Source organism: Leptidea sinapis, chromosome 2 (assembly GCF_905404315.1).
Source record: "Leptidea sinapis chromosome 2, ilLepSina1.1, whole genome shotgun sequence".
Classification (NCBI taxonomy): domain Eukaryota; kingdom Metazoa; phylum Arthropoda; class Insecta; order Lepidoptera; family Pieridae; genus Leptidea; species Leptidea sinapis.
Window position 1 is genome coordinate 17,887,831 of NC_066266.1, and position 20,694 is coordinate 17,908,524.

General features: G+C 35.3%; 1 protein-coding gene across 1 annotated transcript in view; it reads right to left on the bottom strand.

The window, feature by feature from the left end:
* Positions 1 to 14,324, bottom strand: part of LOC126978091 (regulator of G-protein signaling 7) — a 34,696-nt gene extending 20,372 nt beyond the window's left edge. Inside the window, exons 1-8 of the mRNA XM_050826813.1 lie at positions 13,746 to 14,324; positions 9,765 to 9,906; positions 7,491 to 7,577; positions 5,693 to 5,853; positions 4,724 to 4,782; positions 3,356 to 3,498; positions 1,604 to 1,684; positions 103 to 216 (exon numbers count right to left, since the gene is read on the bottom strand). Coding sequence (XP_050682770.1) covers positions 103 to 216; positions 1,604 to 1,684; positions 3,356 to 3,498; positions 4,724 to 4,782; positions 5,693 to 5,853; positions 7,491 to 7,577; positions 9,765 to 9,906; positions 13,746 to 13,807 — 849 coding nt within the window. The 5' untranslated portion in view covers positions 13,808 to 14,324. The remainder of the gene's footprint in view (positions 1 to 102; positions 217 to 1,603; positions 1,685 to 3,355; positions 3,499 to 4,723; positions 4,783 to 5,692; positions 5,854 to 7,490; positions 7,578 to 9,764; positions 9,907 to 13,745) is intronic.
* Between the last annotated feature and the right edge of the window lie 6,370 nt (positions 14,325 to 20,694).

Sequence of the window (20,694 nt, forward strand, 5' to 3'; positions counted from 1 at the left end):
ATATGAATCTCGTGACCAGTGTTGTGTTTTTAACTCAATTTCGACATGATTGTGGTGTATCATCTAATAATATAATTTTGAAACCTTTGAGTGAGACATTACCTTCTGATTATTTTGCATAAACCACTCCTTGCATATGTTGACACGTTTCTCTTTCAACGCGTTGAGTCGCGACATCTTCTTCGGGTCTATCTCTGTCGTGTTCACACACCCCGGCTGAAACACAATATCACATTAGTTATTTATACAACTGTTGTGTAATAATGGGTATTAAAACACGAATGTGCGTTTATAATAGTATCACATGAGTGTTTTAATACCTAATAATCAAGAGTTGCATACAAGACTTTATCTACACCCATAATATAATTCCTCTATAGAAGATTCTGAAACAGTTAGCTTACTGATAACATTATAAAAGCCAGTCCTAGTAACCATTGCATCATCCAAACCAGTGTTGTAATGTTGTACTGAATTTCAATACAACACTCGTTTGGATGATGTATTGGTTATTAGGACATTGGGTGTTTTAATGTTGGCAATAAGCTAACTGTTTAAGAATCTTTAATAGAGGATTTAAAGCATGGGTATAGATAAAAGTTTATTAAATACCGAACAATATTTCACTTTGATGTATCACTAAATAGTACTTTCTCAGGGTTATCTAAACGTTCATAGTCAAAATCAAATAACTTTATTCGATTAGGCTTAAACTAAGCGCTTTTGTTTAGTGCAAATATTTCTTTTAAAATACTGAATTTACGATATGTTCGTAAAAAGTTGAGCTCGTGAGAAGAACATATGAGAAACTCAACAGCCACTCTTTTGAATCAAATAGAGTATTTTACAATGGCTATAATATACATAACAAATTAGTTTGTAAGGTGCTGCATCAAATATATGAGTCGTGTTTAAATTGAAATTCAAAATAGGATTATTAATCAATTATTGAACATCAAAATCTACCACCCAAAATGATTCCAGAAAATGTACAAAATAAATGTGTTACGAATTTCATAAGAATTATTAAAAAACGTTTGTGTGGTAAAGATTACTATAACATAACTTTGTTAATGATACCAGGTAGATTGAGAATGGAGCGACAGCCCTTATAAAATAAAACCCACTGAGTTTTTTGCGCCCATTCTTCTCAGGTCTAAGGCATATTTTCGAATAAGTGGTATAAAAATATTTAAATTTGAATTTCACTTATGGTTCCCAAAATTTAGTTTATCTCCTACTTCAGATAAAAATCGTAACTATCGTTGACTTTTCTGTCCCAATAAACTTATCGACAGTAACTCACCTTATCCGTACGCTGTCTGTCAATGGGACGACGTATAGCATACCAGTGATAGAAGTTTGTATGGAAATTGCAATTCACGCGTCCCAATAAAAGGCGATAAGAATGACTTATCGGGTATATTGGGACAGCCTCAGATTATTGACAGCTAATTACTGACAGTAGACGGTAGTTATTTATCTCTATGATAGTTTATTGGGAACGGCCGTAAGGAGACCGATATGTAATCGAAACCTATTTCGATTCACGGATGGAGGTCTTAGTTGATAAAGATCCAATATTAAAACTAATCTTACATACCATGGGTCTGTGGACATCCCAGAATGCCCTCTCCTGGCTGTCCAGCACCTTCCTCTCCAACTTATCCCGTTTCTTATCAACCTGAAATAAAATAATTTTCATTGCATTTACTCTTTACGTTAATGTATACTTCAGTTTATAGAATTCTTTATTCCCATTAAGACAAAAAAGACTAAGTGTCTTTTTTGTCTCATGAGAAATAATTTAAATAATAAATAGGGTTAGTATTAATTACTTATCCGGTACGAATATGGGGTTAGTATAAATAATTAGTGGTTAATAATAACATATAGTACAATAATCTAGTGTGAGGACACAGTGATATATCACAATAGCAAATGACTTTAAACAAATACAGTAAATGAGTAACAAGATTATTAGCAAAATAGTTGATACAAAGTAACAACTCAAGACAGGTTCTTGGGTTGTGGTACAAGTTATATGCGATTTTATTTTTATTTTATATTGACATTGCTTCGTATATGAGATAGCAATTTTCTTTTAAAAATTAGTAGTTTTCTTAGTATTTTTTAGTAAGTATCCTACGTCCTCCTCGCGTCGTATTCCTCATTGCTGAGGGTCTTGATTTCCCTGAGGATTCAACTTTTTGACAATAGTTCGCCATCTGTCTGCCTTTGGCTACGTGCAGTGCGTCATGAAGTCCAGTATCCAGAGATGTACAGCTTTGGTCAGACCATCTTACAGGGTTGCGACCTCTGGAGCGTCGACCGTCTACCTTCCCAGTAACCATCAGTTATTCGTGTGGCCATCTTTTCTGATTCTAAGATTCTTCGGAGGCAGATGGGTGAGTCTGGTTTTAACACCTAGAGTGTCTCAAAGGCATCACAGGATGTATTTTTTTGTAATTTAATTAAAAAGTACTCAATTAAGTGGGTATTTAACCCACTTAATTGAGTACTTTCTTTTAAAATACTATGTTACTCAAGAATAGTTATTAGTTTTTGGTCATTCTTTCGATTGGCATCATAAAAGTAGGGGTGTTTTTTTTTACATATAAGTCGGTTCGATTCAGACGAGGCAAGTAATTTTTAGAAAATCTTTGAATGCAGAATTACTAACTTTTAAAAATAACATAAAGCCTTCTTTCAGTAAAATAGCCTATCTTCGATATTTAAGGTACTTTCCCTTCATGTCCCATAACTTTGGGACACTTTTGGGATTGAAAGATATGTGTGTGTATCAGAGTACCTACAAAGCACAAGTATATATAGTATATATACATACAGACATATCATTTAATACTATTTACAACTACACAGAAATTTGGTTACATAGTTTTTTTTTCTTACAACTAAACAATTTGTTATGTTTTTGAAGTGATAACCCTCACTTATAGGATTAATACACAAATAAAATTTGAAAACAATATTTTATGAACGATTCGGGACTCGAACCCACGACCTCTGGCATTCCGTGCCAGTGGTCTAACCAACTGAGCTAACCGCTCGAGTGACGTATCATCATAAAATCTTGCATGGTTTGTTCAACTCTCAGGTTGTGGCTTCATCCACAGGATCTACTTTCACTTAAGCATACAAGATTTTATGACGATACGTCACTCGAACGGTTAGCTCATTTGGCAGAGCACTGGCACGGAACGCCAGAGGTTGTGGGTTCTTTAAGTGTTTTATTTGAAAGAAATAAAAAAAAAATTATAAGTACTACGTGGTTAATCATGTGTGTACGCGCACGAAATCGCGCGTATCAACTAGTTTAAAATAAGGTGTATACCTTGCTCTGTGCCTCTGCCTGCATAAATATGAACTCCCATTTCCTGGTAAACATCTTCTGCAGCCTGGCCAACGATTCAGCCTCGTAGTCAGCCAGTTCGAGTCTGGCTTTATTCTGCATTGTTCGCTTGCACAGATACACCGCTGAAATTGTAAACCTTGGAATATACAGGGTGGTTTTTTGAGAAGACCGGTGATGGCCAAGTCGGAAACTACGAGACTTAGAGGAAAGTCGTGAAAGGAGTCACGCCCTTGATTTATAAGAAACCAATAACTGCATATTTAGTTTTTAAAAATGAACGAACCTTGAACTTTTGGCGGAAATCGATTAAAAAATTTTTCATTTTTAAATTACTGATAAGGATCAATATTTTTCAATGAAATGTCTTACTAAAAATGAAAGGCCAAATTTTATGTTTTATTATTTTTACACGGAAGAAAACTCACCTCTTATTCAAACTAAGGTCTTCAGAGAGAAGAAACTATTTTGAGCAACTTAGTAGTAAGTTAAAAGTGAGATATGAAAAAACATTTGTAAAATTTTTCTATTTCCTAGTGAAATGAACTGGGCAAATGAGACTTAACATCTTATGTCTCAAGGTGACGAGCGCAACTGTAGTGCCGCTCAGAATTTTAGGCTTTTTCAGTACTCTTGAGCGGCACTGCATTGTAATAGGCAGGGGGTATCAATTACCATCCGGTGAACCTCCAGCTCGTCCCTTCTTAACATAAAAAAATGACAGTCTTAGTCTTTAGTCGTTCTTAGTCTCGTGCCACATTATGGCGAGACAACATGTCCTGAGGATGCCTCGTGCAGAGACGAAACACGTGTCGAATTGTTTAAGAACAAATATTGGTGGAATTATCACTAAAGAAAACTTAAAATCATTTGTATAATTATGGATTTCCGCAAAGTAACGCCTACTTCAATAAATTTTTATAAAAAAAATGTATTACCCAATAAAGATAATTCTAATAAACTCCTATTAAGAAATTGTTCATCACGCATCAATTTAGTCAAAAATAGATATCTTTGACCGTCCTTTTTTCCTCGTATTAATAATAGGTAGATAGGTATTCGATTCCCGGGCCGGGCAAATATAGTTATTGGAAATTTCTCAGTAGCAGCTCGGAGTTTAGAAAAGTTGAGACTCACCTTCTATTACGTGGGAATTAAACATAGTGGGCGAACTCTGCCTAACCCTTCAGGAATACTCGAGTGAAAATATGTAATGTTCTTTAGTTCCTTATTTTGTTAATATCATCAACAATCCTAAGCGGCACTGCATTGTAATGGACAGGGCGTATCGATTATCGTCAACTCAACGTCCTCGTCTCGTCCGTTAAAAAAAAATTAAAAATAGCATACCGTAGTCCGTGTTCTCGGGAGACCATTGGTTCGAGGGCCAGAAATACGGCGTTTGGAATCTGCAAACATTCAAATTAATAATTATTAACAATATGTCCGGACATGACTCACTGATACAAAATCTAATATATACAGAACGTCACCGTCAATTGTGACCAGGCGATTCAAAAAAACTTTAAACTGACATCGAAAGTTAACTTAAATGGTAATTGATACGCCCTACCCCTCACAATGAAGTGCCATTTAGGATTCATGAAAAACCCAAAAATTCTGAGCGGCACTACAATTGCGTTCGTCACCTTGAGACGTAAGACGTTAAGTCTCATTTGTCTAGTAATTTCACTAGCTACGGCGCCCTTCAGACCCAAACACAACAATGCTCACACATAACTGCTTCACGGCAGAAATAGGCGCCGTTGTGGTACCCATAATCTAGCCGGCTTCCTGTGCAAAGGAGCCTACCACTGGTAAATAGTTACTAACAATACTAAAATAGATAATGTACATCTCTTGTAACTAACAGACTACCTTCTTATCTGAAAAAAGATTATTATTAATAATATTGTTACCGTAGATTAAGAATTGGTCTCCGCCGCGCTCAAAACATTTTTTTTTATTACGGCAACTATTAGATGCTTGTGTGCGTGGCATCTTGACACTCAATGACATTTTTCAAACTTTGTAACATACGCTTCGTGTTATTTTACATTGAAATTAATAAAATACAAAATACTTACTGATAATATTATGTAATCCCAGTGTCTTTCTTATAGTATTGTTTTTTTTTTTAATTTTACTACGCGACCCGCCATTTTAGTTTCAATTATTAGCAAAGTTTAACAGAACATGTGGCCAGTCAACGTCACACATTGTTCGAGACTGGCTCGAGTACGCCCACTTGGGCGTAGTTTAGTTGCCGTACTTTGCGAGTACGCCTGCGGTATCTAAAAACCAATCTAATATTATTACCTATAGTAGGTGCTGTCATTCTTGACAGTCAAACAGTGGTCGTCGATGGGGAACAGGTAGCCGTGGGCAGCTAGAAGATGAGCCAGGTGGATCCCCTCCCAACTCTCCTCCAGGTTAAGGTGACGGTTCAGCCACGCGATCAGGTCCGAGCCGGTGAACACCTGGACAAATTGTATATTCATTGTGTTAACTATTAACTCGAGAAAGCGGATCAAACTAAATTCAAATTCAAATATATTTATTCAAAATAGGATTTAAAATCACTTATTGAACGTCAATAACTTACAAAAAAAAATCTATATTTGATATTAAAATATATATACAAAATTACTTAAATCTACTTATTAAAGCAATTTACAATTAAGCCTTATATATGTAGGTATCAGAAAACTTATTTCTACAACCCTATCTACGTGTTGAGGGTTAAAACTTTATTATGCTTAAAAAACTAATACATGAGGTTTGTGGGGGAAATCCAGGAAACTGGGAAAACCTGGCTATTTGCTATCAAAAGAACAAAGTTATTTAAATCTTATTTTATTCGACCGTTATAAACATAAGCTTATAATGCCTACTACTCGTAAAAGGCATTGACTATTTGACGTTTGAGTATGTTTGTTGCATCACTTTACATGTTAATTTGTAAACAATATGTTATGTTTTTAAAGTGTCACTTCTAGGATTAATACACAAATAAAATTTGAAAAACAAAATTTTATGAACGATGCGGGATTCGAACCCACGACCTCCGGCGTTCCGTGCCGGTGTTCTAACCAACTGAGCCAACCGTTCGAGTACCGCCTCGTTATAAAATTCTATTTGCTTTGTTCAACTCTCAGGTTGCGGCTTCATCTACAGGATCCACTTTACAGTTGATAACCTGCTCAACACCAATATTTGCATATTAGGAAATTGACTTGAGATGTCGCTCTTGTAAATCTAAAAATGTTATATTGTACTTGAAATGATTTGTAAAACGATGAAAATGTACGTAAATCTTGATTTAAAAGAGTGGCAATAAGTTTCTTGCTACTTCTTCTCACTAGCTGAACCCTTTACGAAGTAGCGGTAGATTCAATGAGAAAAATTTTTCTTTGACATTTCTACATGAATAAAGTGATTTTGATTTGCTTCGATCTGACTCGGTTAAATCGAGTTAGTAAGTTGAGTTACAAAATCCCAGATCCCAGATAAAGTTAAAAACAAATGTGTTACAAAATTAAAAAAAAAATGTTAAAAAACGTTTGCGTGGTAAAGGTTACTATTACATAAATGACTTTCTTAATGATACCATAGATTGAGAATGGAGCGACCGCCCTCAGGCTATTTATAATAAGTTTAATTGTACAATATTACTTTGTAAACATATTTTTTCGATGAAAAAAAAAGGCGCGCTGATTTTGTTGCGCCCGTGCTTCTCAGGTCTGAGGCATACCTTTTGGAATGGGTGGTAGTTTTGACTTTCAATAAGTGATATCTATGATATCCTACCTTGAAAATTAAAAATTTAGATTTCCTATTTACGAAGAAATCTATTTTTTATGATAATAAGGGATGACACGAGCAGGACGTAGGATGGTAATTGATACGCCTTGCCAATGCAGTGCCGCTCAGGATTCTAGAAAAACCCAAAACTACTGAGCGGCACTACCATTGCGCTCGTCACCTTGAGACATAAGATGTTAAGTCTCATTTGTCCCATTACTTCTTCACGGCAGATATAGGCGCCGTTGAGGTACCCGAAATCTAGCCGGCGTCCTGTGCAAAGGAGCCTCCCACTGGTAAAATTAATACTCACGGACGGAATCTTGCTGATGAAACTCTTGACAGTGCGCACAGGAACTCCTGTATTCTCATCTTGCATCTTCTCAATCAACTCCTCCATCTGAAATTATTGTTTTACATCAATTACACGACCCATAAGACTGGTCTAGAGGTCTTGGGTTCAAATCCTGGTAAACATTAAAAAATAAACTTTATTAGCAACATAATTACACTGCAGGGCATTTTAGGTCGAAATTTATATCATTAAACAAAGGAACCTTTCACAATATAAGTAATTTCAATATAATGTGTAACAATAATAAAAAATAACAAATACAGACCTAGTGTTAGATAGAATTTAAAATGGAATATTAAGACAATTACATTGAGCAGCAGTGCAATCACTTTAGTGTTGCCAATCGGAGGCCCACTCAGTATACGTGGAGCCGTCTGAGGCTTGACACTGAGCAGGGGGTCGCAACTTCCCTACATTGGCAGGCTCATCAAACTTAGCCTCCCCAAAAAAAAATTTTTCTATTTTTGAATTTTCAATATCGCATATCGTTAGTTCGTAGTTTGTTCTTAATTGTTCGCTATAAATAATTGTTTGTTCTTTTGTTGTTTATTTAAAAACAATTATTTAAAAATGGGGGGAAACGCCTACTATTTGGTTCTGGCACTCACCAGCCGTTACCGCGGCACGCTACGCTCGGCTCGTGCGTTGTTTTAACTGTTCTAACATAACCTAACCAATTTTAGAGAATTGCAATTTAAAAAAAAATCGTGAACAAACAAATGTTTAAAGAGAACAATCAAGAACAAATGGCGAACTAACGATGTAATAAAAAAAAATAAAGAAAAAATCTGGGGGCTAACTTTCTTGAGCTACATTGGCACATGAAAAAAGATTGAATTGAAAGTGCTGCCATCTATTATATTAGGTACGCTGCAACTTCATCACGTTGGCGATCATTTTACATACATGATAGATGGATAGATAGCGCTAGTGATAGCAAAAAACTCACTTAACTTACTTATTACAATAACACTTGACTATCGTGTCGTATAATTCCTCATCTCATTTAAAGGTAACCCCTGAACGTAATAAACTAATAAGAATTTCCAACCACACAATTAAAGCAAACATCAGTATGCAATCAATATAGTCTACAGCCATATAGAGGTGTGTCATTGAAGGTATTTAAATTAATTTAATTTAACTGTTTTTTGTCAATGGTCAACAGGTTGAAAAAACTGTTAAATTGTCAACGGGTTTTGAAAAATCGGTTAATGCATTTATTAATAATTTAGGTTTTTATTAGGTTCATATTACATCAGTAACTATAATATCAAGTCAACGTTTTCGTTCGCAAATTCGTCAACTGTTTTTAATTAAGCTGTTTCTACGAGGCATTCAATCATCAATTTACTGGCGTTGTTGAGGCGGAAATGCAACTGAGAAAGGGATAGGTGCAAAAGGGACGGATTTATGCCTCATTTATTGTGAGTTACGGACGAAGAAGTTGATTGAATTCATTAGCTTATTATGTTCAACAGGTTATTTCGTTGAAGAAAAACAGTTAGTTCGTTAACGAATATAACTGTTAATAAAAACAGTTTATTGATTTAACGACCACCTCTACCGCTCAGTATACGAGGAGCCGTCTGAGGCTTGACACTGATTTTCACCGTGGACACCGTGTTCGCAGCAAATAGTAGCAAACATCCGTATTCATCATACTAGCGGAACCGACAGACGTTGTACTGTACACACGTGTTAAATTTGAAAAATCGGTCCAGACGTTAGGAGGAGATCACTAACATAACATACGTAGAAGAATTATATGTCGACTGTATTGAGAATCTAAACCAATCCAAAATTCACTGGAACAATGTAAAAGAAAACATCAAAATCGAGCCAGCCATTTAGGAGGTAGTTCAATTGTGAATCAAATCAAAAATATTTTAATTTCATAGGTGAATCATATTACACATTTTTTTATACAGCTCATTCGGAAGGCAGATTTCCTCAGAGAAGAATGAGCAAGAAACTCTAGAAGTTGCTCTTTTCAAAACAGATTAGGTTTTACAATTTCTTATTTTTATTGCATATCTCCACGCTCTGAGACGCTACTTTTGACACATTGCGTTTTATTAAGGAACATTCTTCCACATACTACCAAACTTTGGAATGAAGATCTTCCATGATTCTTCTGGTCATAGAAGAGAGTGTGGGTTCTGGTGATCAGATACCATCAGGTATCCTGTGTGGTTGTTTGTCCTCAAGTCCGTACAGTTAAAAATATACCTTTCTGTATGTGAGGAAGTAAGGCGCCTCCTCTCTAGGTGGAACATGTGCCACCATCGCCTTTATGGTTGAGGGGAGACCAGCCGTTAGATCCTTTTTGTTGAACTTCTCCCCCTTTTCATCCTTGGCGCCTTTTGTCTCCCTGCCAAAAACAAACATTTAATTAAATACTTAAGCATTATCCGAGGAACCAGATTGAAGAAATCCGTTGTTGAACTTATAACCATCACATTACATATATGAGAAACAAGTAAATGAACTAAACAATTACTTAGGTATTTATACAAATATAGAGCCTTTTTAAGATAGAAAACCGATAAATACATGCCCAATTTTGGTGGAGGCCTTTGTCCAGCAGTGGACATTATACGTCTGATGATGATGGTCGTTTTATCAGTGTTGATTATTCCCAACTGTGACCAGAGAACAGTCTTCTCTCCACAATCTGAATATTACTTGGACTGAATTTTGCATCATTTAAAGATGTATGTTTGGAGTGAACTCTCCTATTCCTAGGCTAGTTTATATAGACATTACATTGATATTAATTACGTCTGTCCATACCTGTTTAGTGAAAAAAATGTAGTCACAATAATTATATTTCTGTCTTTTATAATAATAATTTACTACCAAATTATTTAACTATTATTACTTTAAAAACATAACATATTGTTTAGATTTACAAGAGCGACATCTCAAGTAAGTAATTTCCTAATATGCAAATATTGGTGTTGAGCAGTTTATCAACTGTAAAGTAGATCCTGTAGATGAAGCCACAACCTGAGAGATGAACAAAGCAAACAGAATTTTATAACAAGGCGGTACTCGAAAGGTTAGCTCAGTTGGTTAGAGCACCGGCACAGAACGCTGGAGGTCGTGGGTTCGAATCCCGCATCATTCATAAAGTTTTGTTTTTCAAATTATATTTGTGTATTATTACTTGTTAGCATATAAGTTTATTTTTTCTCCTAAACTAATATTTACTTTGTGAAAATTATTAAAGCATGCGGTAGATACCTGTAATTGTTGGTTACATTACGTGCATTATATTTAGTATGTATTATAAATATTTAATGCATCAATGTAAACAAATGTTGGTATTTCTAAATAAATAATAATAATAATCATTTAAGGCATCAAATTTTCCAACTTATTTTGTCCCGTATGTTGATGCCAGAGCCAATAAAGCTTTAAGTTTGCAGAATAAACCCTTGTGAGCTTTTCTAGATTGCAATCCCTATTACAGATATAATAACCCATACATACAATTATTATAACCCCTATAACACTAGTCGACTAAATCTCACATGGTATCTATGTAACAAAAGTTTACCTGTTCTATAAAGCAAATGAATAAATTGGGATAGTTGAAATAATTAAGTTGATCATACACGGGCGAAGGTTGTATCAGACAACACAACAATATTTTATAATTTAAGTTATATATTTATACTAGCTGACCCGGCAAACATTGTTTTGCCATATAAAGTATAATTCATGCGATAGTTTTATAAATAATAGCCCATGTGTTATTCTGGTGTGTAAGTTTCATCAAAATCCATTCAGTAGTTTTTGCATTAAAGAAGTTCAAACATACATCCAGACATACAAACTTTCACATTTATAATATTAATAGGATTCATTTTGGGACTAAAAATGAAGTGCCCTTCCCAATATTAATTTTTATTGTATAAATACTTTATATTATTGTAATAGTAAAATCAATAGCTGATAATTGAATCACAATCAATTAAGAGTGGTATTAATATACTATGAACCTGGTATATTCAAATTCAAAAACACTTTATTCACGTAGGTCACGGAAATTACACTTATGAATGTCAAAAAAAAAAAAAAAAATTTTCTTATTGAATTGTAAAGGGTTGAGCTCATGAGAAGAAGTAGCAAGAAACTCATTGCCACTCTTTTAAGTCAAGATTTACATTTTAATTGTTTTACAAATCATTTCAATAACAATATATGCAAAGTGACGCAACAAAAATACTCAAATGTCAAAAACTGAAAGGCTTACACGAGTAAGTCACGAGTGAGTATAAATTGAATATGGAACCTGGCTAGATATTGAAGAAATCAAAGAAGAAATTAACAAAAACATTAATAGCTTGTGTTGATATAACAGTTATCAAAAGTTTGGATAAGATGAAGTTATAGCAGTTAAAAGGTGTAGGTGCTGCAACAGGTAGGACGGTTGACTCACATCACTCACACAAAGTGCCTCCGTTTCTACCCTTGCCTACATATAAACATATTCATTTATCACAAGTTCAGTAAGATGAAGTTATAGCAGTTAAAACAGTGTAGGTGCTGCAACAGATAGGACAGTTGACTCACATCACTCACACAAAGTGGCTCCGTTTCTATCCTTTCTGACATATAAACATATTTATTTATCACAAGTTTGAGTAAGATGAAGTTATAGCAGTTAAAACAGTGTAGGTGCTGCAACAGATAGGACGGTTGACTCACATCACTCACACAATGTGCCCCCGTTTCTATCCTTGCCTACCATATGAACATATTTTGGACTTAGATCATCTGGGCATAGGGCAATGGAGAAGGCTATGCTTGGAGTTTCCCTGCAAGATCAATATACATAAAATCTTCTCGTCCCAAATACCACAGTGTCTAGAGACGAAGGTTTTCAATCAGTGTGTGTTACCAGACATACCAATGATGACTTATGGTACGCAGACGTGGTCACTATGGGCCTTATGAGAAAGCTCATGGTCGCTCAGAGGGCAATAGAGAGGGCTAAGTTTGTAGTTTCCCTGCAAGATCGAATCAGAAATGAGGAGATCCATAGGAGAACTAAAGTCACCGACATAGCCCAAATTATTGTGAAACTGAAGTGGCAGTGGGCAGAACACATAGTTCAATGGACAGATGGCCAGTGGGGCAGAAGAGGTCCTCAAATGGCAACCACATACACAGTGTTGGTACACACCCCACAAGATGGACCTACAATCTAGTCAAGATCACCAGAATACATTGGATGAGAACAGCGAAGGACATATCATTGTGGAAATCTTTGGGGGGATTCCAGCTAATGAGGAAGATAATCTATATGTTGTCAAATGGGCCTAACCAAGTCACTAAAAAATCTTAAAGAATTTTTTTGTCCGTAAACCTAAAGGGGATTTTTCTAGTAATAAAAAAAAACTAAAAAATGATTTCAATATTCTTCATTTATTGTTTTTTGGTTTGAGACAATGATCTTGTTACCAATATATCTAGATAGAGACAGCTATGAAAACATCAAAAGATATTGAAGCCCTATTTTGAGCAATGCACACACCAACACAAAGTAACATACAAATTGTGTAAGATGTAGCTTGGCACTCACATTAAAGATATAAAACTAGCCTGTTTTCATCAGTTGGCTAGCAACGAGAGGCTTTATCTAGATCATAGGTTCTCAATGTGTGCGATAACCCCCCTTGTGGGTGTTTGACTTTCAGGGGGGCAGTAGAAGACCCAGAGAAAATTAGGGGGCATTGAGATGGTGCAGTTGGGGCGTGGGTAGATTAAAAAATATAGTCTAAAAAGGCAAAAAAATACACTAAAATACTGTAGAAAAAAACATATTCTCAAGTGGGCGGTGATCAAAATAAGGTTGAGAAACTATGCTCTAGATGTATAAATTATCAATGTTATTGGATTTTAAATTCATATTATAAATATGTATGTTTATTTTACATTCAATAAGGTCGGAAACACTTATGATTCCTCTGATACAAAATAATGTGGGCCATGGTGGTCAGGTTACAGGAGATCTATATGTTTGCTCAATTGCCCTCTCTTATACATAAAAAATATGTTTATGTGTATTTAAGTTTCACCCCTATTTAACCCTAAAAAAAAACACTTTACTTGAGCCCTCTCCCTTCACTTAAATATGGTTTTGTCATTATGAATTGAGATTTAAATAATTTTAAATATTTTTGTAAGAACAAAACATACCTGGAAGGTCCTTGCTGACAGGCTTTCTGGGCAGCCTTATCGTTTGAGTTCATCGTAACCATTTTAAAAACACTTCAAGTCCACACGACTATGTTTCTAGATTTCTTCCATTTCATTGATAAATCTGTGATTTGCACAAACTACGAAAAATAAAACGAAACAACAGCTTCTTCTACAGAAATAACATTAAATTGAGTCTGTATTCTGTAACACAGTGTTAGTTAGATATTTATCAAACAGGAAGTTAATGGAATTAATTATTTGGGTCGATGCATCCTGTCTATTAACTATTTGCAATTGCAAAACTAAATGGAAATATTAATTGATGTTATGCTCCACTTGCTTCGCAAAGCTATCGATTTATACACTTCACTGAACACTTATCAACATATTAAAACTCAAAACAATTAAAATACAACATGTTTTGAATAATTTAATTGATGAAACACTTTAAATACACAATTCTAATTCAATTTTGTATCATTTTTCGAGTGTACTACGAAACGTCAAAGGATTCGCCAATCGCCATTTCAATAGGACGTAGTTTTGAACGAGAATGTGTCTTGTGTGACAGGGACAAAGAACTATGAGTTAAAAGGAAACAGCAGCTGAAAGATCAATATTCAGCCAAAGTAGGTGTACTTCGTTATCAATCAACGACTCAATAAGAGAAGTGATTTTCATTTAGTCGGGTTGTACAGCAACAGGGACCGATAAGCGCATGCTATAACTTTATTGAACGGTTTCGATTTCTTTTCTATTTTTAGAACAGAGATTATTTTCTAAATTAAATCCTTCATATTGCAATAGTATATTTTTATATACGCAGAAATTATAATTTATTCAAAGACGGGCACGTGCTTCGTGTACTTCGAGCTTTTTGTAAATGTATTTTTTTTTTATATGGGGAGGCAAACGGGCAAGAGGCTCACGGAATGGGAGTGCTGAGGCAACCTTTCCTGGACACCCGCAACAACAGGTGTCAAGAGATGCGTTGCCGGCCTTTAAGATGGGTGTATGCTCTTTTCTTGAAGGTCCCTAAGTCGTATCGGCTCGGAAAACAGCAGCCGGTTATTGGTTTCACAAAGTGGCTGTGCATGGCAAGAAATTTTATTGCAAAACGCGCGTTGTTGAATTCTAGGCGTCAACCTGATGTGGGTGTTATTTTGAATTTTGCCGTAAAGCTCGGTGGTGGGATTCGGCCGCCGGAATCAACCCGAACCCAGCTCCTCTGACTTCTGAGCACTCCCCGTGATAAATGCGGTAGAAGATGCAGAGAGCACCCACATCTCTAGTTTTTAGTTAGTTAGTTAGACTAAAACTAACCCACATCTCTACGCACCGCCAAAGAGTCAAGCCGATCGGAGATGACTTGAGCGTCGATGATTCGAGCCGCTCTCCGTTGTATGCAGTCAAATGGAAGAAGCTGGTACTGGGGAGCATCCGCCCAGAGGTGAGAACTGTACTCCATGTGAGGCCGAATTTGCGAGTTATAGAGTTGCACGAAGTGAAATACTGTCTCACCTTATTGAGTAGGTACACCAGGCATTTAGAAGCCAGTTTGGCTTTCTCTTCCAAGTAACCACGGAACTGAACGTCGCTCGATATATCGACGCCAAGTATGGTAGATACGCTATGGTAGTTAAAAGAGTGATCTCGAATCGAGGGGATACGACAAAGGCAGACTTTTTAGCGGCACAAACGCGCATACTCAATACACCTTTTCTTTGCAGAAAATATATTCCCTAATTACTTTTTTGCCCACATTGATATCGATTTGCGTAATATTATACTTATGACAGTTGACTCGGGCCTCAGCTGCTATACAATGACGAATTCCCATGCAAACTTTCATCCTAAATATCACCTACTTGGTTCATGCAATTTATTACAACACCGGGTAGCTTATGCCCTTACCAATACCTCATCTATTTTTGTACCAAATTAACCAACTTAACTGACATAGATACGGCGCGACTACTATACTTTAGTTATGTTCATATCATTATGTCCTATGGTATATTGTTATGGGGCGGCCGATATTAATACCATCTTTGTGCTGCAGAAGATGGCTATTCGCGCTATTTATAACCTAGGTCTTAAAGAATCATTAAGAGAAAAATTTAAAGAAATAATCATTTTGACGGTTTGCTTATCAATATATTCTTGATAATGTCCTATATGTTCATAAACACATTGAGGAGTTTGCTAGAAACTGTGACAATCATAATGTTAACACAAAGAACAAACAAACTTGTTATGCCTACTTCTCGGCTAAGTCGAGTTCATATATAATTAATATGATCCCAGAAAATATAAAAATATAAATTATAAATGTTTATTGTATATTATCCATATTTTTATAAAAAAAGCCCGCTGAGTTTCTTGCGTCCCTTCTTCTCAGGTCTGGGACAGTCTATTTTGAATGGCTGGTAGTTTTTGACGTTCAATAAGTGATTAGGAATCCTATTTTTAATAAAAATATTTGAATTTGAATTTGAAGAACATCCACATAAACTTCCATTTCAACCTCTTCAAGCCATTTTTTGCAATAAAATGTGGGCTATGTTCTTTCCCAAGCTCTACTACTTGTACTATCACATATCCTTTGACTCTAGTCTATCTCTGTACAAAGTTTCATGATAATTGGTTGAGTAGTTTCGGCGTGCATAACAAACAAACTCACATTTACATTTATAGTATTTCTAGCTCTTACCCGCTACTTCGCCCGCGTGGAACAGTTATTTTTAGTATAGACGTACAAACTACTACGGTTAAATATAAACTGCCTTTTTTTTTGTTCTTCCATCCTTTGCTAAAACATTACAATTTTGTGGGTTTAATAATCGTGAGCACGCCATATAAACAGCAAAATTTTAGGTAAGAAATAAATGCATTTATTTTTTCAGAATTGATTCCGTTAGAATTCTCTTTGATGTCATCAAACACTAAGTAAAGTCTGAGCAAAGTCTTATGTACACTATATAGATCTTGGCCTAAAACCCGCATTCCAAGATTTCCTGCCAACCCTGGTTGGCTTCACTATAAAAATTTTAACGCCTCTCAGAAATCTTTAGCAAATAGTTCTATGTGTGTTTGGTATTGTTAACAATGTTTAAGGAGTTTGTAATCTTGACTTTAGCAGACTTTGCATATGATTTATTTATGAAAAAATAACCTTAATAACATTCTATAACACATCTCAGTTAAAACACACAAAAATTAAATTAAGGCCTTGCTCTGATCGAAAATATACTTATATCGCCATCAGCAATGAAATACTATATCCGTACCTACATATTCTTATTATTATATATTCTTATAATAATATATATTATAATAATATGGAGATACATATTAAGCTAGGCCACTCGTCAGCGTTGACAACAAAACCAGTTATTTTTTTTTACAAATATTGTCCTGACAATAACATAACACAGCAAAAAGTATTCAATAATGTCTGTGAATTTGTTGCAGTTATTTTATAACGCTCAAACATGCATTATAAAATTAATGTTTTTTAATTATTTATTTTTATAGATAGAAGATGAAAAACAATTCAGTTTCTATTGAAATTTTAACGCCTTCTAGAATTTTTTTAGCAAAAATATTTGTATAGTGTTAATATTGTTAGACTTTCAATACTTTTTAATACAATCTTTTACTTTTTTAATACATAGCACAGATAATATTTAGATTTCAAGGTTTGTGCATAATTCATTCACTGTAACATCGTAAAAAAATCAAAATAATATTAGTCTATGGTTACGATAAACGATAAGTAATTCGAACATTACTTTAATGTTACAGTAGTGCAAGTGCGATATATTCGGGGTATTATCGTATCGTTCCGTATATATCGTTGTCGATTTTACGAGGTGACCTTCAGACTGCGTCCAATGGTTCGTACCAAATCCAACCATATGTTTAGGCCAATGTCTTTGCCACAAACACACTACCGGGAATAAGGTATAAAGAAATAGCTAACCTTGAATATCCTGGTACGGATAATGGGGCAGGCCTTACCATACTTTTACACAAATCATGTTGCCCCAAACTAGGTATAGCCTGTACTATGGGTGTAAGACAACGATATATTATATAAATATGTTTTACTAGCTGCTTAGCGTTTGCTGGGTGCAAACGTTGTATTTCCATATAAAGTAAAAAGAAATAATCAAGAATTATAAAATTTTGGGGTATAAAAAATTGATGACGACAGATTCTCAGACCTAACAAATATTAAATCATACATAAAATCTACCAACTATAGGTAGCTAAAATTAAGTTTGTTTTACCTCCTGATAAAGATAGAAAGATATGAAGATTCTAATTAGTTATTCATTTTAAACTATTCTTTCAATTTGATTTCCGAACGACGGGGGACACATCAAAGGAAAGGCAATATTGTTGCTTTTATTTCATTCTGAACATTTTCATATTTATTCACCTTTTAAACCTTCTCTGGACTTCCACAAAAAAAAATCAAGATCAAAATTATTTAAATCGGTCCAGCCGTTCTCGGGTTTTAGCGTGACTAACGAACAGCAATTCATTTATATATATATATATAGATGACAATAAGGGACGAGACGAGCAGGACGTTCAGCTGATGGTAAATGATACGCCCTGCCCATTACAATGCAGTACCTTAGCGCACTTAGACTTTACTCAGACCTTACTTATGTAAAACTTAACTGAGTATGATAAAACGATAACTAGAACTTTCCTACATGGTTTATGCTTAAGCTCAGCATAATTTTATCTGTCAAATGACGATTAATACGAAATCAAAGATTATGCTTAGTCGTACATTAAGGTCTCCGCTGCGCTCCAACAAGATACCGCAGGCGTAGTCGCAAAGTGCGGCAACTAATAATGCGCCCAAGTGGGCGTAATCGAGCCAGTCTAGAACAATGTGTGACGTTGACGTGCCACATGCTCTGTTAAACTTTGCTAATAATTGAAACTAAAACGACGGGATGCGTAGTAAAACTTTGTAAAAATAATACTACAAGAAACAAGAAAGACACTGGGATCACATAGCATCAGTAAATATTTTGTATTTTATTAATTTTAATGTAATATAACACGAAGCGTATGTTACAAAATTTTAAAGATGCCATTGAATGTCAAGATGACACGTACACAAGCATCTAGTAGTTGCCGTAGTATAAAAGCTATTGTTTTCAGGTAGTGCGGTATCTAGTTGGAGCGCAGCGGAGGCCAATCCTTAATCTATGTGCTAAGCTTACATTCAGCTCAGTTTTACGTGAATAAAGTTTGAGCTAAGTCTAGGTCTCTTACCAGTGGGAGGCTCCTTTGCACAGAATGCCGGCTAGATCATGGATCACCACAACGGCGCCTATTTCTGCCGTGAAGCAGTAATGTGTTTCGGACTGAAGGACGCCGTAGCTAGTGAAATTACTGGGCAAATGAGACTTAACAACTTACGTCTCAAAGTGACGAGCGCAGTTGTAGTGCCGCTCAGAATTTTTGGGGTCTTTCAAGAATCCTGAGTGGCACTGCATTGTAATGGGCAGGGCGTATCAATTACCATCAGCTGAACGTCCGGCTCGTATCGTCCCTTATTTTCATAAAAAAAGGTAAAAAAACGTATCTACGCTCTATAGAACTCAACCTAAGCTATTTGCAGCAATAAGTTACAACAAAGAAAACAAGTAAGCACTTTGCGTAGGTATGATACATTCCTGTGTAACAAGGAGTGTCAAAGATTAAAACAATCAGATGGTGTAAGTGTATGAATTAGTACCTCCAAAGTAAAGTGACTACGCAACGTTTTGGTACAATTGAGTGATCAACCAACCAACATCCGAACAAAAATTTTACTCCTGACCCTGATTGGGGCAGTAAGGTCCTCGAATGGCGACCACGTACCGGAAGACGCAGTGGAAGGCCCCCCACAAGATGGACCGCCGATCTTGTCGTCAATACGTTGGATGAGGGCAGCGCAGGATTGATCGTCGTGGAAATCCTTTGGGGAGGCCTTTGTCTTCTTCCGGCTGGTGAAGAAGAAGAAGAAGAGTGACCCCTGACGTCATAAAGGTAAGTGTATCTTTCAATAAAGAAAGAAAGGAGTCTGGTGATGAGTTCAACGAATTTGTGATAGAAACAGGTATATCTGTAAAGAAGGTTTCGAAAATTGTTACAACATTGCGGTCCGACGTTACAGATTTATTATCTAATATTTAAATTAAACTCAGAAATTATATGGTTCACTCTTCCTGCCATCCTGCCACCCTTCCTGCTCAAACCATCGAACATAGCGTTTGACCTCGTCATTAGAGATATAAAATTGTCTCTCCACATATCTTTTCTATTTTTTACTATTTATTTATGTAAACATTACAATACTTCTATCCTTAGTGGCAAATTTTTTGTATCCACTCCAGTCCAGCTTTCAACCGGGTTTATATAATCGCAGAAAAATATATTTTTTTAAATCTATCTAGGTTAACAAATAATATATTGTATATCCAATCAAACTGAAATTGTAGTAGAAACAATATTGAATACTTAACATTTAAAGTAATCGTTACTTATACGTTACGTAATAGTCTCTCAAAGAAAAAAAATGAAATAAATATTATGACTGTTCATTGTCAGTACATTTATGAAAATTTAATATACTTTCACAAAATCGTCACCTATTTGCTCATAATAGTGATTTATATTATTTATTATTATTATTATCATTAGAAATAAGGGATTGCTTGTAATTAATTCTAGTAGGCTTCATATGATACTAATATATACGATAATAGCTTTAAGGGTAAATTTAAAAACCTTTTTATTATAAAGTCCCAGCCACTGTTCAGGCGTTATCTATAAATAAATTTAAATGTTTTAATAAAAAATGGCTCTGTCATAAATCCTTCTACTCCACAGCTGAACATCTAAGTGATCGGACAGCCTGGCACTAATTTAT